The sequence below is a fragment of the Mustela erminea genome, chromosome 1 (assembly GCF_009829155.1).
Source record: "Mustela erminea isolate mMusErm1 chromosome 1, mMusErm1.Pri, whole genome shotgun sequence".
Lineage (NCBI taxonomy): Eukaryota > Metazoa > Chordata > Mammalia > Carnivora > Mustelidae > Mustela > Mustela erminea.
Window position 1 is genome coordinate 114,122,510 of NC_045614.1, and position 24,523 is coordinate 114,147,032.

Below are 24,523 nucleotides of genomic sequence, written 5' to 3' on the forward strand. Positions count from 1 at the left end.
GGTTGGGATTCTCTCTCCCTCTCCCTTTGTCCCTCCTCCCCAACCCCAACTTGCTCTCTTAATCTCCCCTTCCCCCCAGAAAAGGGCCTCAAAAGTTGAAAATAGAGTTACCGTATGACTCAACAATTTCTTTACTGGGTATTTACCCCAAAGATACAAATATAGTATTCTGAAGGGGCACCTGCACCCCAATGTTTATAGCAGCACTGTCCACAATAGCCAAACTATGGAAAGAGCCCAGATGTCTATTGAGAGATGAATGGATCAAGAAGATGTGGTATATATATACAATGGAATATTACTCAGCCATCAAAAAAGGAAAAGAAATCTTGCCATTTGCAATGACATGGATGGAACTAGAGGGTATTATGCTAAATGAAATAAGTCAGTCAGAGAAAGACAATTATATTTCACTTGTATGTGGAATTTAAGAAATAAGACAGATGCATATAGGGGAAGAGAGGAAAAAATAAAACAAGGTGAAATCAGAGAGGGAGACAAACCATGAGAGCTGGTTTTTTTTTTAAGATTTTTATTTAACACACCCAGAGAGATCATAAGTAGGCAGAGAGGCAGGTGGGGGGCGGGGGGAAGTAGGCTCCTAGCTGAGCAGAGAGCCCGATGCAGGGCTCCATCCCAGGACCTTGAGACCATCCTGAGCTGAAGGCAGAGACTTAACCCTCTGAGCCACCAAGGAGCCCCACCATGAAAGACTCTCAACCATAGGAGACAAACTGAGGGTTGCTGGAGGGGAGTTGGGTGGGGTAACAGGGTGATGGGCGTTAAGGAAGGCATATGATGTAATGAGCACTGGATGTTATACGTAACTGATGAATCACTGAACTCTTCCTCTGAAACTAATGCATTTATATTAATAATCAAATTTAAATTAAAAAGTTCAGGTTAAACGACTCAGAAAAATAATCCTCGCTTTAAGAGAAGAACAGTAAAATAGACTCCATACATGTGTATGTACATACACACATATATTTAAGTGTATTGGAAAAAATGCTGGGAGAAGATATAGCAGACTGTTAACCCTGAGTGGTGAGAATACTATATTTTCTTTACTGCATTTCCTAAATTTTCTCCAAATATCTTATATAAAGAGGAAGAGAGTTTTTTTTGTTTTCTGTTTTTAAACAAAATACATTTGCCTGGCAGGACTTCCTGCTCTGGGGTTCTAACTATATGTGTATGTGACACGCAGACCTTTGGATGGGGTCTGATCCACTCTCTAGGACCCCTGGTGACAGTCGTGTCTCCCTCCTTCAGTGGCAGAGGTTATCCAGGTCTCTTTTGCTGTGGTTTTTGCTGTGGTTCTGTGCTCCACAGCCTTGGAAACAAGTACCATTTTGCCCAACAACAGTGCATCAGCAGACGTTTTCCACTTCGCCATTTTCAGTCTTCGAGTTTATCTTCCAGGTCTGAGGGCATTTCTGCAGTTTGCCTGTGTAGCCTGTCTCCTTGAGGAAGGAACCCCTGACCTAAGACATTTTTCTAAAGCTTAGCCAGCCTCTTATTTGGTCTCCTTTCCCTGTGCATTTATTCTGTCATTAACATGTTTTTCCCTAACATCTTGGAACATGTTTCTTTGAAGGGGTAAAACTAGAAAACCCCAAGTCGTTCCTGTGTGCGGAGCCTGGAATACTCTGTAATCCTTTGATTTCCGTATCCTCCTCCTAATGACAGACAGGAAGTACTCACAGGTTGTCCCTCCGTCCGTAATTCCCACCAGAGCTGTGACGTCACCCGCTCACAGGGTGCTGTGGTACTTTGTTTCCCTGTCAGGTGTTCTGTCGCCCTCACAGGTACCAGGAGCTCCTGGATAACAACCAAGGTCCTTTCTTCCTGTTCACGTGTGCAATGCGGTGGCTGGCTGTGAGGCTGGACCTGATCAGCATTGCCCTGATCACCACCACCGGGCTGATGATCGTTCTTATGCACGGGCAGATTCCCCCCGCCTACTCTGGTCTTGCCATCTCCTATGCCGTCCAGGTCAGTCTCGGGGTGGAACTTATGCTCACTGGCGTCCTGTGCTGGCCTAGGAGAGGCATGGTAGGGGGTTCTGCCTTAGCCTTTGAGACTCCTAGAGCTTCTGCCCACCTGCCTTCTTAGTGACAGCCTCGACTTGGCCGGGGCGGGGAAGATGGGAGAGAGGTATGAGTGGTATATAGGAACAAAGGGATTTAAGTTGGTTACACACGTTTAAGAAATAGGTGCCATTTATTTAGAAATAAACACGATTTTGAAAATGGTTTTTTAATTACAGGTTTCTGTGTTCACCACCCTCTCATCTCTGGCCTCTTCCTGGTCTTCTTAGAAATACTGTGTTCTCATTATGCTTCTTATATGCATTTTATTTTCAGGCCCCAGATTTTCCCAAAACTGTTACATATGTAGACCTGGCTGCTAGGGATGGTTTATGGGTATTTCTTTAAATAGCTCAGAAAACAGTTGGGAACTTGAGCACTAAGTATTTGAAGATGTTAAGGAATTATTACTAATTTTTAAGATGTCATCATGGTATTATGTTTTTAAAGAGTCGTTATATGTTAGAAGGATGCAAGCTAAAATATTTAAGGTTGAAAGAATAGGATGTCTAGGATCTGCTTTCTCATGATGCAGAGGGGTGGTGTGCTATAGACGAAACAATATTGTCTCTAAGTTGACAGGTTATTAAGGTCATGCAGTTCGTTATACTGTCCTTTCGACTGCTGTATATGTCTGACATTTTTCCATATTGGAAAGACCAAAACAAGTAAGTGGGCAAAGAAAACCAAGAAGAGCTCATGTATCTTTGCAGATTCCCAAAGATGTCTGTCCAAGTTATATAGAATTACTTGATCACTGGAAGGGGAAGGATATGTGTTCTCTGTAGTGGGGTTCAGGGTCCTCAGTCTGAGATGCCCTACTAGTGAAATCTACATTTCACTAGTTGGTCTCAGGGCAATACATCTCTCCATTAGTTGTGGCTGCCCGAGCAGGTGCGGGCTGCTCGGAAGGAAGCCCAGAAGTTGTTCGGCTGCAGATGTGTGTGCTGGAAGTGTAAAGATGGATGGAAAGCCCTCGGAGGCAGGGGGGGTCAGTGCCAGCAGTCCCACATGCCACCTGCCTTCACTGAGAATTGCTGTTGATTGGGGGATAATGGCCATTGTGTTAAACATTTTGAGAAGGACTCAGTCTGTTCAACTAGCTGCTGCAGGTGCCCGGCTCTTTGGGGTATTGAGCTGTAATCCCCTAGGTGGAAGAGGTTGTCTAGCATTGGCCTGACATGTATTCATAATGAATTCCTTCCTGGATTTTGCTTTCCATTATCAGTTAACCGGGCTGTTCCAGTTCACTGTCAGACTGGCATCCGAGACAGAAGCCCGCTTCACCTCAGTGGAGAGGATCAACCACTACATCAAGGTCAGGATGCGAGAGCCTTTTACTGTGATCTTGATCCTTTGTGGAGTCCTTTTACCCTTTTGCTGCCTCAGGTGGAGGTGCAAGGAGGATGCTTGTTTTCTCACAGGCAAGGACCAGCAGTCTCTTCAGCCTGTGTGCAATGGAGAAGAGATTATCTTAAGACTTTCTAAATGTTTTTATGAATTGTGTCTAAGAATGTAGTTCATTTTCTTTATGCCATATAAAACCATGTAGTTTTTAAAATCTTATTCTAGTTCACTTGTTCTTCTTTTTCTTTTTGAAGATTTTATTTATTCATTTGAGAGACAGAGAGCACATAAGCTGGAGGAGAGGCAGAGGGAGAAGCAGATTCCCCACTGAGCGGGGAGCCCAGTGCGGGACTCCACCCCAGAACCCGGGATCATGACTTAAGCCAATGGCAGACGCTTAACAGACTGAGCCCCCCAAGGGCCCCTAGTTCACTTGTCCTTAACCAAGGATGGCTGTCGGTATCCCCCACTGAACTCTAGGTAGAGACAGACGCGGGCCTCATCTCTGGAGATTCTGATACCGTTGATCTGATCTGATACCGTCGACCCAGGCATCTGACGTTTTGGAAGCTCCATGGCCAATTCTGAACTGCATTCCTGGTTCAGAAACCAGCTAATTTCATTGATACTGAGATGAACCGACTTTTCCCACCTTCCCTCGGTAACCCTTCCGTGCCACCTCAGGACAGCACCTTGCGGCCAGGTCATGTCCTAGCTGGGACACTGAAAGTGGTTTTCTGAAGAGAGAAGCAGAGTCACAAGTAGTTAAGGGTCTTAAGGGTAACTCAGTTCAGAGCAGTTACATATTTTGTGAACTGCCGAAAGACTTATCAGCATTTAGATTATGGTTTATGTGAGAAGAATATATCCCAATTTCCAAATAATTGACTTAGAAACATCGTTTTGAAAAACTACCCTTTCTGCTGAGAACTAGCATATCATTTAAACTGCATTTTCCAGCAGACATGCTTCCCTGAACTGTTTTGACAATGATCCTCATTAATTGTAAGACATTGCTTAAACTTACGAATTTTTCTTAGTCTCAGAAAGAATGACACATAGCTATCCATGGCAGATAGATATCTGCTAATAGCTGTTCCTTTTATTTTATTTTTATTTTATTTTATTTATTATCCATTGGCTTTTTTGCCCAGTGCCCATGTGTGTGGACAGTATGTGGGTGTATCTGTGGGTATGTAGTGTTTGATTTAATATTGCTATTGGTGAGAGTCTCTTGCTAAAGAGGTCAGGGTGATGGTCAGCTGTAGCAGAGGGGACCCTGCACAAACCAGTCACATTTCTGAGGACTGGCTCTCACCGCCAGTGCCCAACCTGTATGCCTCTGCCAACATGAAGCCCTTCCAGTTTGGAGTTCATGACGTCAGTCTCCACCCACCCTCCTGCCCTGCCCCATACCCCCACCCCTTCCAGAGCTCCACCACCAGTGGCTTTCACTGCCCTAGGAAGCTGTAAGGTCCCGTGATTAGTTGCCAGAGAATTTTCAAACATTGCAAGATGGGACTGTTGGTAACAAAAACTACCCAAGCAGTCACATCGAACACAACATTTTAAAAGCTAAATGGATTTCCACGATTCTCTAATCTGGTCCCCATGACTTACAGATGAGAAACTAAGACCTAGAGTGAAGAATTGATCTGTCCAGAACACACAGTGATTGGTGGCAGACTGGGCTTCGAGCCCATGTCTCCTGGGGTGACTGACATGTCAGAATGCCAGGATCTGATGAAATGTTCAGTAATTAGTAGTTTCCTTCCTTTGGGTTTAGGCCATTGGCTTTCAAATGGTGGAATCTTGTCTCAAGTAGAGTATTCTGAAAGAATTCCAATAAAAAGTGGTCTGTTTGAGGAGCTGTGGAAGGCCTCATGCCACACCCTTGGCCTCCAAGACCATAGTTTTGTGGAGAAATTCCATAAGACAGAAGACAGTTGGAAGGCCACTGCCCTCCCCAAGATGCTGCTTAGCTGCCACTGTAAACTGCAAAGTGTAGTTAGTCGCCATTGCACTCTGTGTGGTTTAGTGGTGATAAGCATTTACTGCCAAGGGCATCTTCCGTGGGAAGGAAAGAGGGTAGTGGCTGCTTCTGTGTGGCTGCTGTGGCTGTCTGGGTTTTACTTCTCTTTGAAAGCCTTGCAGCTCCTACAGAATCTGGTCAGTCTGACCCAGCCACTTCTGTCTCCCCAGACTCTCTCTTTGGAAGCACCTGCGAGGATTAAGAACAAGGCTCCCTCCCCTGACTGGCCCCAGGAAGGAGAGGTGAGCTTTGAGAATGCAGAAATGAGGTACCAAGAAAATCTCCCTCTGGTTCTGAAGAAGGTATCCTTCACGATTAAACCCAAGGAGAAGATTGGCATCGTGGGGCGGACCGGATCAGGTAAGAGTGCGCCAAGGCCTCTGGAGAAATATTGGAACCTATCAGAGTTGAGCGTGGGGCCCATGATTTACTGTTTATTGAATATCCCTCTCATGCCTTCAAATCAGCCGCATGTTAATGAGTGATGGCTAAGGTCTCCCTGAAGCCAATTTTCTCAGTGTATTCTCAACCCTGCCTTTGTTACACTTAGTGCTATTTCTGGTCATAAAAGTATACATTCTCAATGCAGAATAATTGGAGTATATAGGGAAGTACAAAAGGGGAAAAGCACCCATAACTCCACTACCCAGAGATAGTTGCCGTTAATATTTTTTGGTGGGTATCTTGTCAGACTTTTCTTTTTTTTAAGATTTTATTTATTTATTTGGACGAGAGCGACAGCACAGGCATGGGGAGGGACAGTGGGACAGGGAGAAGCAGACTCCCTGCTGAGATCCTCCCAGACCCTGACATAATGACCTCAGCCAACAGTAGCCACCTAAACAACTGAGCCAGATGTGCTCCTTGTCAGACTTTTTCTATCAACAAATATGTTTACAAAAATGGGGTCATTTTACACACACTGTCTCATGGCCTGCTTTTAAATCTACCAAATATTTTTCCATGTCAATTAATAGCCTGTGACATGAATTCTATGCAGCAGGATATAAAATTCCATTTTATGAGGTACCACAATTTTTATTTAACCAATCTCCAGTTGTATGGCACTGAGGTTGTCAGGTTTTCACTATTACAAGTAGTACTGCAGTGAATATCCTTATTTCTGTGAGGTCAAAACACACGAAAGATGTAAGTCGTCTGTGACATAATGCCAGTGTTGCCTTGTATTTATCGGACACTACTGTAGCTCTGAAAAGGAACCTGTGTTCTTTGAAGACAGAAATTATTTTCTTGATCTGACATCAGTTGCAAAGAAGTAGAGAATTGGCTCTCATTTTAGGCGTTCTACTTCGCACTTAAGAATCCTATTACTTCTATGCTCTTTAGATTTCTAGGGTCAGGATTTGAGTAATTGATTTCCTTCCCTCTTTCCTTCCCGAATAACATTTCAAAGACTGAGGCTTGTTTTCATTTACTGACCACTTCACCTGGTATAAGAAGTCTCTCTGGTTCACTTCTCATCAGCTTTTGGGGCTCATTGCTTCCTTATCAAAACTCTTCTAGCATTGTTTCTTACCATTAAAAATAAAACCAAACCTCTTGTATCTTTTCTGGCCAGTTTACTTTAAAGAACCTGCTAAGAAGAGAAGAAAAAGCCATTTCCTGCTTCCTGTTTGAAGGAATTATTTCATGTCAGAACAATAAAATATCTGTAGGGTTTTTACACTGCAAGAGAATTTTTAGTCCAGGAAGGTGGCTGTTCCCAAAGCTCTTTCTTTGCTTTCTCCCTCAAATTCCCTCTACTACATTGGCTCCCAGGGGTACCCTGCTCTCCTGAAAGCTCTGACTGATGTCCCTCTCCTGTGATTCCCCTTAACACAGGTAAGACAGACTGAGCTATTCATTAAGACTTCGTTAAACCAGGGTCACCTGGGTGACCCAGTCTGTTGAGCATCTGACTCGGTTTTGGCTCATGTCATGGTCTCAGGGTCATGAGATTGAGCCCCATGTCCATGCCCAGTGCGGAGTCTGCTTGTCCTGTTGCTCCTTCCCCCTCTCATGTTCTCTCTCTCTCAAATAAATAAATAAAATCTTTTAAAAAGGGAGGGGAGTCTATAAAGCCATAAGTAGTTACAGGAGAAAAGCAGGAAAAAATAGAGTAGTTAATTAAATAGCCTGACTTACAAAGTCTAAACTCTAACCCTAAAAGCTTTTTCAGAGGCTCTTAGACCCTTACCCTGCCGTGGCCGTAGTCAAGGACATCACTACAAGGACTTCATGGCCTCTCTTACTAGCGTATCCATCAGTGCGAAGGTAGTCCAGATTCAGAGAACTATTAAATCTTCCAGCCCGGTTAGCATCTTTTGTTAAAGTGGAACAACTTGATTTTTTTTTTTTTTTTTACAGTATCATGATTCCTTTTTTTTTTTTTTTTTAAGATTTTATTTATTAGAGAAAGGATGAGCATGGGGGGAGGGGCAGAGGGAGAAGCAGACTCCCTGCCAAGCAGGGAGCCCAAAGCAGGGCTCCATCCCAGGACCCCAGGATCAGGACCCAAGCTGAAGGCAGACACTCAACCAACTGGACCACCCACATGCCCCTCAGACCCACTTTCCTATCACAGTTCTTATGACAGAGTCAACTACAACACATATTTACTCCTTCCATGTGTGCTTATGCAAGAATGGTAGGAGGTCTTGTTTTGCTTCTCTCTCACCTATGGTAAGGGGACAGGAGAGAGAGAAAACATCTTATCCTCCCGTTTGCTCCTAGCTGCTGGCTCTAAGAACTCTTTTCTCCTCACTTTGCCTGAGATGTGTGAAAGCCTGTGTACCCACTTGCAGGATGAAAAGCAGGCGTTGTTCTAATTTACTCTCGTGAAAGTGTGGTAGCACCTCAGACTCCTCAGGCCGAAGCTGTGTGATTTAAATGTATATATTTGTATATACAGTGCATTTTTTTTTCTGTTTCTAGCTATCACTTTCTGCATCATCCTAGTTAATCAGATGAAATAATAATTGAATAGAACTAGAAAAATGGATGCTTTTGCTCCGGGTGGTGGTGGAGGTTTGAAACCAATTTCTTTTTTCACTAAATTTGCTCATTGAGCTACTTTTCTGCATGTCTTTTGACTCCTCAGGGAAATCCTCTCTGGGGATGGCCCTCTTCCGTCTGGTGGAGTTATCTGGAGGCTGCATCAAGATCGATGGCGTGAGAATCAGTGATATTGGCCTTGCTGACCTCCGAAGCAAGCTGTCCATTATTCCTCAAGAGCCAGTCCTGTTCAGTGGCACTGTCAGGTGAGGACCCGAGCACCCGTGGGCTCCGCGCTGCATTTTGAAGCCAGGTGGGCACAGGAGAGCGTCCGTGTAGGACTGAGATCAAGGGACCTCTAGTCTAGGACTCTTCCCACCACCGTGTACTTCTCCCTGCAGAAGGAAGGGGCAGCTCCACAAAACGGGGGCTGAGGGCCCTGCCACATGTGGTGAAGAAGTCAGAGAGATCTGGGCCCAGATCTCTGCTCTGTGACTTCAGACAAGTTATCTGACCGAACCTAAGCTCACTCCTTCATCTGTAAAATGGGGACACTACTAAGGGATGTCATTGTGGAGAATGAAGAAGTTCCACAAATTATGCAGTCACCAACCCTGGCACGTGGTGACAGTGAACAGTAGCAGCTCCTCAGCCTCATCCCACCACCCTTTGTATTCCTTCCCACTCCGTATTGTCATCTGTCCTACATGTGCTCCAACTTACAGTTCTCATGGCGGTTTTCAGGCATTGTTACCGCTCATGGGTTTCCGTGTTACAGTATCTTGCCCCACCTTTGATTCTGACTCTGGAATGATGCCTCTCTCTCTCTCTCTCTCTCTTTCTCTCTGAAATCTGCCAGGATGCCTAAGATAAAATTCCTCCTTTTTTTTATTTATTATTTTTATTAACATATAATGTATTATTTGCCCCAGGGGTACAGGCCTGTGAATTGTCAGGCTTACACATTTCACAGCACTCACCATAACACATACCCTCCCCAATGTCCATAACCTAACCACCCTCTCCACATACACCCCTTTGTCCCCCAGCAACCCTCAGTTTGTTTTGTGAGATTAAGAGTCTCTTATGGTTTGTCTCCCTCCTGATCCCATCTTGTTTTTTTAAGATTTAGTTTATTTATTCGAGAAAGAAAGTGCATGAGCCAGGGGGAAGAGCTGAGGGAGAGGGAGAAGCAGACTCCCCACTGGGGCTTGATCCCAGGACTCTGGGATCACGACCTGAGCTGAAGACAGAGGCTTAACAGCTGAGCCACCCAGGCGCTCCTAAGATTCTTTCTCTTGACCTGTTAAAAGACATATATTTAATCCCATTGACTTTCCCTATACCTTATCCTACCCTCACCCTTAGTTTTAAGCTTTTGCCTCCTTGAAACAGTGGGTTTCTATAATTCCTGTACATGTCTATTCAAGTTGCTTATCTTTTGAGCTAAAAATACCTTTAACTATATAGCTGACCTAGATTGGACTTCTATTTTTTTTTAATTAAATTAAGTTTCTTTAATTTTTAGCAGTCTTCAGAAAAATTGGTACCAACTTAATTTCAAGTAACCATGGACTTATCTTTAAAATTAGGTCCCCTCCCTTTCTTTGGAAATAGCACCTGAACTCATGATTCAAGGAGGTTTGGTAGACAGAGTGAATTCTCACCAACCCAATTGTAGGGTCCACACACTTGGGTATATTATTTTGGCATTTTCTCTAAACACTAATGAATTTGAGCAGCATAAATTGGATCTGTTGGTGATGCTCAGTCATTCTCTTTGGGTCCTGAGATAACAAGGTCAAACAGATGTCAGAAGAGAATTAGAATTTATTGAAGACTCAGGTCTAAAATTAAGAAGTCAAGGGGTGTTGCCAAATCTGCTCTTCTCTCCTGTAAATTCCCATTTCTAGATGCCACAAGAATGTCTTTGAGAATTTAACTGGCCTTATAATTTCTGGCTCAGGACAAAAGAACCATTTTTTCGTTATCATTTGGAAAAGAATTAAGAAAAGTAATGTATTGAACTTGACTCTCTTAAATACATTGCCACCAAGAAGCCTTACTTTTCGTTTGTAAATTTCACAGCTCTTCGTTTGGGGCTGTGAATCAGGGGTTTCTAGAGTGAATGGTTAAGTGCTTGTTTGGGCAGCATGTATACGAGAATTGACGGTTAAGAACTGACCTGCTGGTGTGTGCAACCGCTGTTCTTAGAAAGTCAGGGAAGTGCAGCTTCCCTGGGAGTCGGAGCCATTTGTTACCAGCTCTAGAGACATGACGCTGCTTGATGGACAAGCTTACAGTTGGTATGCTGCTGCCCAGGGTTTTTAGTTACTGAGCTCAGAGTGCTATTTGGGCAGTCAACTGTACAAATTTAGGAAATCATACCAGTTTTATGTTCTGCCAGCTGTAATTTTGTCTTTTTAAGTCAGGAGTAGAGCCTGAGGACAAATTAAATCCCAGACCTACCGTCTTTTTCCCTTTATTCTCTCAGGTCTCATAAAAATCCCAAAGAACATTCAGCTTTTGGTGCTCTTTTGCTTTTCTTAGAAAATTAGAAAGGCTATAAACAGTTTCACAAGGCAAGGGCAGTATAGGCTATTTCTCAGTGGTCTCTCGGAGACCCTGAACATGGAAACTGTTTTTATTGCCATTAGCCAGCAGTAAGGGTGGACCCACCTCCTTGAGATACCAACATGCAGTTAAAACATAAGGAACTCTCAAGGCGACTGTGTCAGTCAGCTGAGCCTCTGACTCTTGGTTTCTGCTCAGGTTGTGATCTCAAGGTCATGGGATCGAGTCCTGCATCAGGCTCTGAGCTCAGCGCAGAGTCTGCTTGGGATTCTCTCTCCCTCTGCTGCCCCTCCCACTTATTCTCTCTCTCTCAAATAAATAAATCTTTAAAAAGAAAAAAACATAAGGATCTCTCAGAGTGAAAGCAAGGTAAAACCAAAATCAAATAAAACTTAAGGTAATGAGATTAAAATATCTGATTTGTTATCATACAAATATAATCTGAATCACAGACCAGATCATTTGGGGCCATACTGTTCCCTAGACCAGCTGGACTCTCAGTTCATTTCAGTAGCATCATCCAGCCCTCCCTTATCCAGCTAGTCTCTTTCTTGTGCCTTTTGCCCTTTTGCCCTCTAAGACAACAGGTTTGTTCTTATCCTGATCCTAAACATTCTTTTTAATTTATATATTTTTATTTTTTTTAATTAGCATATAATGTATTATTTGTTTCAGGGGTACAGGTCTGTCATTCATCAGTCTTACACAATTCACAGCGTTCACCACAATACATACACTCCCTTGTATCCATCACCCAGCCACCCCATCCCACCCCACTCCATTCCAGCAAGCCTCGGTTTGTTTCCTGAGATTAAGAGTCTCTTAAGGTTTATCTCCGTCTCTGGTTTTGTTCCATTTCACTTCTTCCTCTCCTCCCCTATGATCCTCTGCTTTGTTTCTTAAATTCCACATAGCAGTGAGATCATATGATAATTGTCTTTCTCTGATTAACTTACTTTCGCTATCTAGTTCCATCCACATTGTTGCAAATGGCAAGATTTCATTTTTTGATGGTTGCATAATACTCCGTTGTAGATATATACCACGTCTTCGTTATCTGTTCATCCGTTGGTGGACATCTGGCCTCTTTCCATAGTTTGGCCGGTGTGGTTTACCTAAACATTTTCGCTGACCTTCCTCTTTCATGGCCTTGGCAGTACCTTCCTTTCCCTTCCCCAGAGGACCCTGTGCTTTCTGAGATTCCTCTCCTCTGCCCAAACCAGCCCCTGCTGGAGTCATTCCATCCTTGGGGACAGTTTAAGTCTCACCTTGGCTGGTGGTTAATCTGCCTCTCAGTAAGACTAGTCGTTCTCAGCTGTCACTCTGTCCGTGAGTCTCGGTCTGCTTATAGAGACCGGGCATCTTCTCATCACCCGGAGCATCTCTGCTTGGTGGCCATTCATTACAAGAAGCAGTGTTCTCATTTCTTCCTAGTCACACGCCCTCAGTCCCTTTCCATCTGCCCATTACTTTTTTTTTTTTTTTTAACTTTTGAGGAATATTTCTGTTCCCAGGTCAAAATCACAGCAAAAATTACTGAGCACAACTGACCCATTCTACTTTGGTTCATTCTGGGTCCAGACCCCTTCAGACAGAAGCAGTTAGCCCTCTAGAGGGAATGGAAGCTGTTCTAACTTTGAAGCAGCTTATTTCTTAGAATCTCTAGGTCTCACCGTTGTCTCTGAATTACTCTCTTGTTGAAGGAGGCCCCCTTTCCTCATTCTTCCTCTTTCTTTCTCTCTCTCTCTTTTCCTTCCTCCTTTTTTTTTTTTTTAATATATAGTCTTTATTTCTGTGGAACTTGGAATTTCCCAAAAGCTTTTTAGTCTCAATATCAGAAAGTAATGTGAAGTCTAGAATAACTAATCAAGAACACTAGGTTTTATCCAACATTTGCTAAGCCATTCTGGCCAAGGCAGATGGGAAATCTTTATCTTCCTCTCGTTCTGCTATGAGCCTAAATTGACTCTTAAAAAAATTATCTTTAAAAAACAAGGGAAGGGGTGCCGAGGTGTCTCAGTCATTAAACATCTGCCTCTGGCTCAGGTTATGGTCCCAGGGCCCTGGGATCAAGACCTGCTCCCTGCTCAGTGGGAAGTCTGCTTCTCCCTCTCCCACTCCCCCTGCTTGTGTTCCCTCTCTTGCTGTCTCTCTGTCAAATAAATAAAATAAAATCTTTAAAAACAAAAAAAAAGGGGAAAGGTCAATCTGTGCCAGACAGCATTGTTCTAAAGAGCAACAATAACGGAAGTCGTTGAGCTTATTGAGAACTTAGTATCTGGCAGATGTTGTTGTAATCATTTTAATTGTACCTCCCAAGAAGGAGGTACTGTTATTGTGCCGATTTTATAGAGGAAGAAAGCAAAACCCTGAGAGGTGAGATACTTTGCCCAGAGATAGGCATTTGAACCCTGGCTGTGGGTGCTTTCATGAGAGCGTGTCCTCCGTCACCTCCTGGAGTTCTCACCGTACCCACTCTCCACCACAACCTTGGAAGGTACTCCGTCTTTCCAACAACCAGAGCGAAGCCTGCTTCCCTGGGGGCCTTGACTTTTATTTTACTTTTTTTTTTTTTAATAAAAAAATGGCGTGGGACCATGACCTGAGCCAAAAGCAGACACCTAATGACTGAGCCACCCAGGCGCCCCGGGGACCTTGACGTTTGTTACTTTTCTTTTTCCTGCATCTTCAAAATCTCCTCATCTGCTTCTAGATTCGCATAGTCCTCCCTTCTCTTAAAAAAAAAAAAAAAAAAGTCACACACTCTCTGCTGCTTTCTTGAGTCCCTCTCATTTACTCTCCTCCCCGCCGTGTCCCTTTTCCCACCTCTAGCCTTTTTCTACCTCATTTTACACTTAACAACTAAAGGCCAAAACCAGTCCGTATTTCTGAATAACTACTTTGAGTTCTCCTTTAGCTCCCCTTAGCAGGAAGTCTGTGGGTCCTGGGTGCCCTGCGGAGGCCCCGAGCTGCTCAGGACGCTCCCATCTGGTTGGTGGGACGGTGTGGTGCAGTAGTGTCTTCCCACTGGTCAGGGAGTCACTCCTGTATCCTCTCATGCTCCCGGAGAGATTCTCGCCCTCTTTTAGCCACAGCCAAGAGGCAAGCTGAGAATACTGCTAAAAAGAAAATAGGAAGGACCAAAGATGAAAATGCACTTCTGGTGACATTAGGACCCCAGGAGTTCTGACCACTAAAAATACGTGCCTTCCTGTTCAGATGACTTCTTTCTCTCTCCATCCACCCAGCCAAAACTTCTGATGTTGTGAATGCATAGCTTTGCTTTCACTTCTGTTTGTGGATCAGACTCAGGGCCATCTGGCTTCTCTAATGAGCGTGTGTTTTCTTCTGTTCCTGACTGAGCTCCCTGTTGAGATCGGTCTGGTGTGCCTTAATGTGTATGTATACCACCTCCTGGTGTGTGTAAATATTTCTTATATATCTGGAACCCATAGCCTGGTTTTTCGAGGCTCCTTCCTCTGGTGGGATGGGCCTAGGAGCGCTGAATGTCAGGCCTGCCCCCGTGTCTGCTGAGTCTTCCCGCAGAGGACCTTATGGGTGGGCTTCCCAGTGAGCAGGCTCCACACCTCCGTGCTGCTGTGTCTGAGAAGAGGATTGTGGTGGGCTTCCTGGCTGTATTCGGTCCTAGGGAAGTCACAGCAGAGGCGCAAACTAGATGGCTTAAAACAACAGGAACTTCTTCTCTCACAGTTCCGGAGGCTAGATGCGGGCAATCCAGGTGTCAGCAGGGTCGTGCTCCTCTGAGACGTGGAGGGGAGAATGCTTCCCTTGCCTCTTCCGCCTGCTGGTGGCCTGCCAGTGATCTTCAGTGCTCCTTGGCTTATAGGCGCATCTGTCCAATCTCTGCCTCCATTGTCCCATGGTCCTCTCCCTTTATGTCTCTGCCTTCTCGTGACCCTCTCTTATAAGGACACCAGTCATAATGGAGAAAGGACCCACTCTACTCCACTACTCCAGAATGACCTCATTTTAACAAATTACACCTGCAGTGACCCGGGAACTGGGTCAAAGAACCGGGAGTTCTGTGTTAGGAGGATGGCAAAATGAAGAACTGGACTGGGCAGGGGTGCATGGGTAGCTCAGTCGGTTAAGCATCTGCCGTTGGCTCAGGTTATGATCCCAGGGTCCTGGGATAGAGCTCTGCGCTGGGCTCCCTGCTCAGCAGGGAGTCTGCTTCTCCCTCTCTCTCTGACCCTCCCACTCATGCTTTCTCTCTCTGTCACTTGCTCTCTCTCTCAATAAGTAAGTAAAATCTTATAAACAAAAACAGAACAGTAAATGCTGATCTTGACAACCCAGATTTTTGTGCGGACTCTGGAGTGTTAGAGAGGCAGGAAGGGTCAGGGACTTCCAGTGTGATTAGAAACAGGTGCTGTTCTCCTTAAACTTAGCCCATGGTCTGCCATTTCATAGTTTAGATTATCAGCAAATTGGCCCACCTTCTTGATTAAGAGATACATCTATGGAGATACCAGATATTAGATGGTATGCCAATAGAAGATCAGTTTTCCCCATCTAGACTTTGCACGGACAGGACTTTATCAGAACTCTTTTTGAGGGATGCCTGGGTGGCTCAGTTGGTTAGGCGGCTGCCTTCGGCTCGGGTCATGATCCTGGTGTCCTGGGATCGGGTCCCACGTCGGGCTCCTTGCTCAGCAGGAAGCCTGCTTCTCCCTCTGCCTCTGCCTGCCACTCTGTCTGCCTGTGCTCACTCTCTCTGACAAAAAAAAAAACAAAAACAAACAAACAAAAAGAACACGAACTCTTTTTGAGCCTGGTATTCAGGATCCTGGGATTATTGTGTCTACTTGGAAAGTGCACTGAATATAAATCAGAAAACCACCAAGCACTGGACCAGGCGGCTAATGTGTCTGTATATACCTTGTCCATTTAACAGCTGCCACTGTGTGAATGTTTGCTGTAGGTACTGTCTCTAATGTCTACAGCAGCCTAATGAGTCATGTCACTATATCCCCATTTTATAGAGGAGGAGACTGAGGAATGGTTTATCCAAGGTCATGCAGACGAGTAGAACCAGAATGGGGATTTGAGCCTAGTCTGCTTGGATCGACAGAGGCACGTACTCCCTCCACCAACACTGTTCTTTGCCTCTGTTGAGACAGAAAATGTTTAAATTGTCATTTAAGCCTCTTAGCAGGAAGTCAAGTAAGGGTCTATGTTCTTTTATTCTGACAACAAATATTAGACAGTGTACATGGGATTCAACAGCAAAGAAGATCCAGACAAGGACCCTGAAGCAATGGGGGCAGAGACAAACGGACAGTGACAAGTGCCATAAAGAGTGTGGGCATGAGGACACCTAAGTCAGGCTTGAAGAGTCAGGAGATGCTTTCTGCATCTAATTTGTGACCTGAAGGACAAGAAGGAATTCTGGCCAAGGAGTAACAGCATGCCAATAACGACATCATCGTAATCATAGCTCCCACGTGCACAATGCTAACCATGCAGCGGGGGCCACTCTGAATTCTTTCTACACGTGAAATGCAGCCATCCCGACCTTTGGAGGAGGTGCTTTTGGATCCTTGTCTCACATGTGAGGGCACGGAGGCATAGAGAAGTTAGGCTAACGTTGTCGGGGCCACACGGTCGCCGTAGATAGGAGCTGTGTAGGAATCAGCAAGTCTGGCCCCAGAGCCCTTGCTTTTGCCAGAGTCAATCCAAAGGGTGAGGAGAGGTACACATATTCCATGTGCAAAGGGCAAGAGGCACAAGAGAGCAGAGCCAGTTAGAGTCTCCTGGGAGAGTCCAGAGGGGGCCCAAAGGGATGAGCGGGGCAGGTGCCCACCGGGGCTCGGTGGAGTTCTGGGATAACGTCCTGCTTGCATTTACATGCCTGGAGTTAGTAACCCCAGACACAGAAACAAATGAGACGTGGAGCTCAAGTTCTCCTGAAGACTTTCCTGTTTCCCATACGTGCAGACCAAGTTCATGAGCAAAGCAGATTATACCTAATACCTTTCAGGTCACTATCCCTGTAAATGTCATGTTTAGACAGAGACAAGATGCCCCAAAAGGAATGTCACCTCCCAGTTTCCACTAGTTACCCGTTCCTCCACCATTTCTCCACCTTCTTCCTCCATGACAAAGAGCTGTTTCCCCCATCTTCACGTTTCCAGAAATGTCGAGTCCTGTTCTTTCAGTACCATCCTCGATGTTCTCGAGATAGCTACTGTGGGTACAGTGAGCAAGAATGGTACCCCAACTGGTTTTCTGCACCAGTAAATGCTTTCCCCTAAGTTGCTCTTCAGGCCCTCCTTTCTCCTCCGCTGGACTGGCTGCTCCTCCTGGTCCGCCAGCCACCCTTGAGTGCCTGCTCTGACAGGCTCTCACCCTAGTGCCTCAGGAAGAAAGAGGCTTTTTTTCTAAAATTGTACACACAGGTGTATTTCAACCTGTATATGCCACAATGCTAACAGTGTTTGCTGCCGAGGGTCTGATTAGAGGTGATGAAAACATTGGTTTGGGTTTTATGTTTCAGTATCTGTATTTGTTAATTTTTCTGTAACTGATCTGCAATATTTACATAATGAAAGTAGTACATGTTAAAAGAAATAAAGTTTTATAAAGATGACGGAGCGGCCCAGCCTGTTCTCAGATACCGGGACAGGGAGGCAGGAGTATTTGTCACTGCTGCCTAAGGCTGGTTAGGGAGCCAGTTGTCTGTGACCTTGAGGAGTTCCGTCCCTCCATTTCCCATGTGCGTTTAAATTTCTACCACAGACCGCCTTTGCAGTATGGTCACCTACATGGTGAATCACTGGGAAATTCCTCCCGTGCTTCTCTCTAGGTCAAATTTGGATCCCTTCAACCAGTACACTGAAGACCAGATCTGGGATGCCCTAGAAAGGACACACATGAAAGAATGTGTAAGTAGGGGCGCCTGGGTGGCTCAGTGGGTTAAAGCCTCTGCCTTCGGCTCGGGTCGTGATCCCAGGGTCCTGGGATCGAGCCCCGCATCGGGCTCTCTGCTCAGTGGGGAGCCTGCTTCCTCCTCTCTCTCTGCCTGCCTCTCTGCCTCCTTGTGATTTCTGTCTGTCAAATAAATAAATAAACCTTTAAAAAAAAAAAATGTGTAAGTAAAGCCCCAAGGGACCGCTTCACTGGTATTTAAAGGTTGGAACCATAACAGTGCCGAGGTCACTCCCCAGCCTGCCCTGGCTGCCTCTGTCCAGCCTGGTCTGGCCCTTTATTTCCAGGCTGTCTGTGTGGGATCACTTTAGATAAGGCTTCCCAGGCATTTCAGAAAGGGCTTAAAAGTTGGTATCTCTCAACCGTGGTCATATTGTGCTTTTGCTGCCCATTGATTAACCAAGGTATTAATGACAAACACTCAGAATAATATAATGCTTTTACATTCATTTCTGTTTTATTCATCATAACGGTATAACATGCTTTTGCAGCATCTAGGTATGTATCATGTCTGCAGAAAGCATGCAGCATGTATATGAGGTCACTGACCTCTTAGGGTAACTCAGCACGCATCCTCCCAAGGCCATGATACTTCCCGCCGGGGGGGGGCGGGGGTAGGATCTCTCATGCCCCTGAGCTGACTTAAGCTTGAGATCCCCTGCCCTGATTCAGCTAGGTCAGTTCTGCCTTTATCACTATAATACCGGGCTTCCTCCAACCATTTCATTGGAAGGATAGGCTTAAAGCTTACTATAAAGGCAGGTTTGACAGCCATAAACTTAGAGCCTTGGAAATCAGAAAGAGTGATCTCACTTTCCCCATTTCCTAGGGGTATGGCCATATTTTCAGAACCAAAGATTAGGGCCACAATCTGACAGGATTTGGGGATTTGAAAATACTGGAATTTTAAGAACTTTGAACAGTATAAGGCTAACAGAATAGTATACTTGAAACAGGGACTGTCCTGGAAAATGAGGGTCTTAATACACGTGATCATCACCCCTGTACCTTCTTTCTAGGTGAGCCGGGTTCTTGGCTAATCATTGTTGCATCTGTTTCAGAATAGTTTATTTTTGCCACTGGACTTTGGACAAAATTTAGTTCAGTTTTTTTCCTCCCTAAATTTACCTTTTTTTGACTCTTCACATCTCTACTTCCTTTCTCCCTAGATTGCTCAGCTACCTCTGAAACTTGAATCCGAAGTGATGGAGAATGGAGATAACTTCTCGGTGGGGGAACGGCAGCTCCTGTGCATAGCCAGAGCCTTGCTCCGTCACTGTAAGGTACGGCGGTCTGTGGACTGGCAGGCAAGGGGAAGAACAGCCTTTCCCCGTGCCATGAGATCCAAAGGCTTTCCTGGCCCCAGAGATGTTTCTAAATTCACCTTGACACCATCTGGGTATACAGGAGTTTTTGAGCTTTCAGACTTCCCCAGGCCTTTCAATTCCAAGGGTGACTTTTGTTTCTGGCCAGTGAGTGGTCGTAGTACTATTGGAAACCATAGACCTACAGATCTCCAGGCCATCAAATCCAGTCCCCTTATTTTGTAACTGGAAAAGGAAGATCCAGAAAGATTTCTGTTCATGCTCAGGGTCACAGAGCAAGTGGGGGCAAGCGTTTTATTAGATCAGTGTTACATGCTTATCCTTTTGTGTGTGGAAAGGAAGGCAGACACATGGGTTTGAAGTTGTATCTGTTCTAAGCAAGATGGTCCTTTTACATAGGCCTGTACCTACTGAGGAAAAACAGAGTATGGTGTAAAACTTAAATAATGAAATACATTTTAGTGAAATGCAGATTGAGAAGAATGCTTAGGGAATTGGTTGGATCTCTCTTTCTCCTCTCTTTTGTGGCAGATTCTGATTCTTGATGAAGCCACAGCCGCCATGGACACGGAGACAGACTTACTAATCCAAGAGACCATCCGAGAAGCGTTTGCTGACTGCACCATGCTGACCATTGCCCATCGCCTACATACAGTCCTCGGCTCTGATAGGATTATGGTGCTGGCCCAGGGACAGGTACTGAGCCCCTGAGGGACCATAATGTGGCATGTGGCCTTGTCTGGGGGAAACTGGCCCCTGGCAGGATTGGGCTGATTGGCACCTTCTTGCGCTTGTTAGCTTTCAGATAAGCAGCCTTAGTAACTCTAATCTGGCTGCCACTGGGAGGGATACAGTCCTCCCGAGCCAGAGATCAAGTAGGGGCACTCTTAACTGGTTCTTACTTTGCTTTGGGACCTGCTTTTTGCTTGCCTGTAAAAATGAGACTTTGACCTAGGTCAGAGAGCCCGTGTGCTTACTAATGAACTCACATACACAGGAATTGCCCAAGGTGTACTGAGTCCAGCCACCTTGAGTTGGCTTTTCGCAATCATGTGGTGGTGCCAGACTTCTTATACTGCTGTTCCAAGCTTTCCCACAGTCTGGTCCAGCCCGGCCGCCTTCCTTTGCCACTCACTTCTTGAAGGTGTCGGTGGCTGTAAAGAGTCTTGCATTGGGGCACCTGGGTGGCTCAGTCGTTAAGCGTCTGCCTTTGGCTCAGGTCATGATCCCAGGGTCCTGGGATCAAACCCCGCATTGGGCTCCCTGCTGGGCGGGAAGCCTGCTTCTCGCTCTCCCACTCCCCCTGCTTGCTCGCCCTCTCTTATCGTCTCTGTCAAACAAACAAACAAACAAACAAACAAAAAACTTGCATCCCCTAAACTGGCTTCCCTCCTTGTCTTTCCTCACTCAGTCCCATGTACCTCCAGTGCCTTTTCCTCTTGTTCCCTCTGCTACATCCCCATATCTGTCTGCTTGCAGCCTGCCTGTCCCTCTGAAAGGCACAGTTCCCACAGCCTGACACTCTCTGCCACCTGAAACTTTGTGTACCTCTCGTGTAGCTCCTCTGCCTCCTTTGAGGGTCACTGGCTAATGCCCTCTCTCCCCTATTAGACTGTAAACTCTGTAAGGGCAGGGGTCATGCCTTATTTGTCTCTGGGTCCCTGGCAGGGCCCCATGCGACATTCTTTGCACATGGTAGATGTTAAGTATGTCACTTATGATGTTAAGTAAATTTATGTTGGACAGGTAGCTCCTTTGTGTGCGCCTGGGATGGCAGGAAATTAGTGTTTGGCAGAAACAACAAGCCATTTGCAGTGTGTGATTTGTCTTGTGTGATTAATAATAAGGCCCCTATAATAGACACTTCCATTGAATGCTTACTGCGTCCGGCACTGCGCTAAGGGCTGTACGTACAGCCTCCCAATGCATAGTCATCACCGCCACACAACAAAGATGCAGATGTGTCAGCCCTGCCTTCCAGAAGAGAACATGGGCTCAGGGAACTAAACCTATCTCTAGTCCACAGGAAGGGAGAGAGCAGGAACTGAGCTAGGCCGGTGACACCAAAGCCAGTGCTTTACACAGCCCAACCGCCTCGTCCCTCTGTCTGTGGAGAAGTCCTGAGGAAAACAGTTACTACAACAGATGGAGTCTGGGCCTCAGAGCTGAGTTTGAGAAAACATAGGAGTTCACGGTTTTTCTCCTCATCTTGAAATTATGTGAACATTGGCAGGTGTTGCTACTATCTTTGCATTATCCTAAATGTTTACTGAAATTCTAGTTCACACTCGGTACAGGCAGCTACTACTCTGTACGTAGGTATTAAGTAGAATGTATAAAGCGGTGGGGGCCAAGAACACTGTCCGGGAAATTCTTTCTTAAAGACACACATCTAGACCACTCTGTTTCTGTAAGTGGCTTAGAGTTTTGGAACGGGGATTGATTGGCTCTCTGTGAGGAACTCTATCCGTCCCTTCATTTTTGTTTCTTGTGAAGTAAAATTTCCTTATCATCGGAGGACAGCCCGAAAAACATGAAAAAAGCGTAAAGGCAAAAATAAGATGAGTCCTTTCCCTCACCGGGGACATCCGTTTGCCCCTGCCAGCCTGTTTCATGCATCTCTAAGCACAGACTCTAGTGGATAGGATGTGCTCTGCGGCAGACACACAGTAGCCGAACGGAAGAGGCTTGGACAGCAAGAGACCGTCAGCCCACGGCAGGAGGCCAAATGGTTGGTTCTTCAGCAGGTCAGCACGGTCAGGGTCTGCGTCAGCCTCCAGCCAGTACCTACCTCCCCTCCCCCTCCAGGGCGAGGCTGTCTACGTAGCACCGCTGTCATAGCCTCAGGTAGCCAGGCCTGGGGAAGCGAACTTTGCCCTCTGCCTGTATCTACCGGGCAGAGCAGCCTTTCCTAGAAGTGCCCAGAGACTTCTCCTCGGTCAAGGCTGTGCCCCAGGCCTTGGCCCTGTAGCAAGAAAGGCTGGGAAAGTGAGTAGGTGACATTTTCTGCCTCTTTTATGGAAGCCAGGCTATAGCAACATATTGTTCCATTTTTTGCTGCAATAGGATTTTTGTGGCTGCACAGAAGTCCATCAAAGGAGTGGATAAGTGACTGACTAGATCTCTTACTTCCTTTTTTTATTCTGCCAGCTGGATATTCTGAGCTGTCCGTCTATAGGTTAGGATCAGTTTGTACAAGATGACATTGCCTACTATGTCCTTGACTTGCACTGCAATTTTTTTTCTCCCTGAGATTTATGTGAGGTGAGGGAGGTCCCTAACCTGTCCTTCATATTGTGGTTAGCAGAAAGAAAAAACCAAAAGTGGAACCCACTGAGGCATGGCAGAACTTCATGGAATTGTCACTGTGATTCTGTCCCCAGGGGGCTTTGGGGTTTACCTCCTTCTTGGCTGTGGTTCTTGCGTGACCCCAAGTGATGTGTCTCCTTCCTTTGCAGGTGGTGGAGTTCGACACCCCATCAGTCCTTCTGTCCAATGACAGCTCCCGGTTCTATGCCATGTTTGCCGCTGTGGAGAACAAGGTTGCTGTCAAGGGCTAACTCCTCCCTGCCGCCGTCTCTTTTCCTTGGAGCATTGCCATTCCCTGCCTTGGGCGGGCCCCTCATCGCGTCCTCCTGCCGAAACCTTGCCTTTCCCAGTTTTATCTTTCGCACAGCAGTTCAGGATTGGCTTGTGTGTTTCAATTTTAGGGAGAGTCCTATTTTGATTATTGTATTTATTCCATATTCATGTAAACAAAATTTAGTTTTTGTTCTTAATTGCACTCTAAAGGGTTCAGGGAACCGTTATTATAAATGTATCAGAGGCCTATAATGAAGCTTTATACGTGTAGCTATATCTATATATAATTCTGTACATAGCCTATATTTACAGTGAAAATGTAAGCTGTTTATTTTATATTAAAATAAGCACTGTCCTGATAACAGTGCAAATTCCTTTCTATCATTTTTGTACAGTTTGCTGTACTAGAGACCTGATTTTGCTATTAGATTGTAGGAAGGGTAGCATTCTGTTCTTCAGCTGGTGGTTTCACGGTGCCGGGTTCTCTGGGCGTCCAGAAGGAAGAGGTGTGGCGATAGTGGGCCCTCCGGTGGTCCCCTTGCGCCTCCTCACAGCCACACCCGGTGGGGAGGGGCGGTGGACAGGGCTGCCGGAGGCCACACAGAGCACCGTGAATTCTCAGGGCTCCTGCTTTCTGTCCTGTTGTCATTCACTGTTTCAGTCAGGAGAGCAGTGGGGCAGAGCCCCAGCCCCCTTTTCACTCCCTCCGTCAGGAATGAGAATCACAGAACATTCCTTGGACAGGGGGAGTCTCTTTCCTGCCTTCCTCTTTTTGCTGTTGTTTCTTAACCAGAATCAAGTCTGTTCACAGAGTGTCCCACTGCCTCAGGTTCCCAAATGCTGGCCACTGCACAGAGCTCTCCAGCTCCCACACCTGCTGGCTCCAAAGCCCCGGGCCGGCTGCTGCTTTCGTCAGTGGTACTTTGTCATTTGCCTGGTCCCACGCCTCCACAGTTCAGTGACAGGGTTCAGGAGTTTGTGGGTCTGTTCTCTCTCACTGCAGTCGTCACACAGTCTGTCTCTCTCCAAAGTCTGCGACTTTAAGCAGCTCTTGCTAATCAGTGTCTCACACTGGTGTAGAAGTTTTTTGTACTGTAAAGAGACCTACCTCAGGTTGCTGATCGCTGTGTGGTTCCGCGTGTTCCCGCAAACCCCCTTCGTGCTGTGGGACCAGTAGCTCAGGTGGGTGTGGTCGCTGCTGTCATCAACCGATTGGTCAGCGTTGCATGTCGTGACCAACTAGACATTCTGTCGCCTTAGCATGTTTGCTGAACACCTCGTGGAAGCAAAAATCTGAAAAAGTGAATAAAATTATTTTGGATTTTGTAAAACTCTTGGTGTATAAAACTGTTTTCTGGGAAGGGAGCAAGATGTCTGTAAATGGTTTGAGGTACAAGAGCCTGGGCTCTGGATATGCAATGATGGGGTTACCTGCTGGAAAGTCCAGTGACAGAGCTGGTTGCAGAACCCGCCGGGTGTGGGCCCAGTGTGGCTGGAATCCTCACAGTGGGCTTTAGTGCCTTAAGCCTGTGTTCCCTGGGCTCAGTCTCCAGATGGAGCTCCTGTGCTGCGGCTAAGAGGCGGGGTTGGGAAGGGTGAACGGCTGGAAGGAGGTGGGCCCTTGT

At 45.9% G+C, this 24,523-nt stretch overlaps 1 protein-coding gene across 4 annotated transcripts in view; it reads left to right on the plus strand.

The window, feature by feature from the left end:
* Positions 1-24,229, plus strand: part of ABCC5 (ATP binding cassette subfamily C member 5) — an 86,107-nt gene extending 61,878 nt beyond the window's left edge. For all 4 annotated transcript variants that reach the window (XM_032339260.1, XM_032339270.1, XM_032339276.1 and 1 more), the window contains 8 exons: positions 1,812-1,998; positions 3,322-3,411; positions 5,643-5,832; positions 8,573-8,732; positions 17,870-17,948; positions 19,161-19,274; positions 19,848-20,012; positions 22,775-24,229. In XM_032339260.1, coding sequence (XP_032195151.1) covers positions 1,812-1,998; positions 3,322-3,411; positions 5,643-5,832; positions 8,573-8,732; positions 17,870-17,948; positions 19,161-19,274; positions 19,848-20,012; positions 22,775-22,876 — 1,087 coding nt within the window. In that variant the 3' untranslated portion in view covers positions 22,877-24,229. The remainder of the gene's footprint in view (positions 1-1,811; positions 1,999-3,321; positions 3,412-5,642; positions 5,833-8,572; positions 8,733-17,869; positions 17,949-19,160; positions 19,275-19,847; positions 20,013-22,774) is intronic.
* Positions 24,230-24,523: the final 294 nt, after the last annotated feature.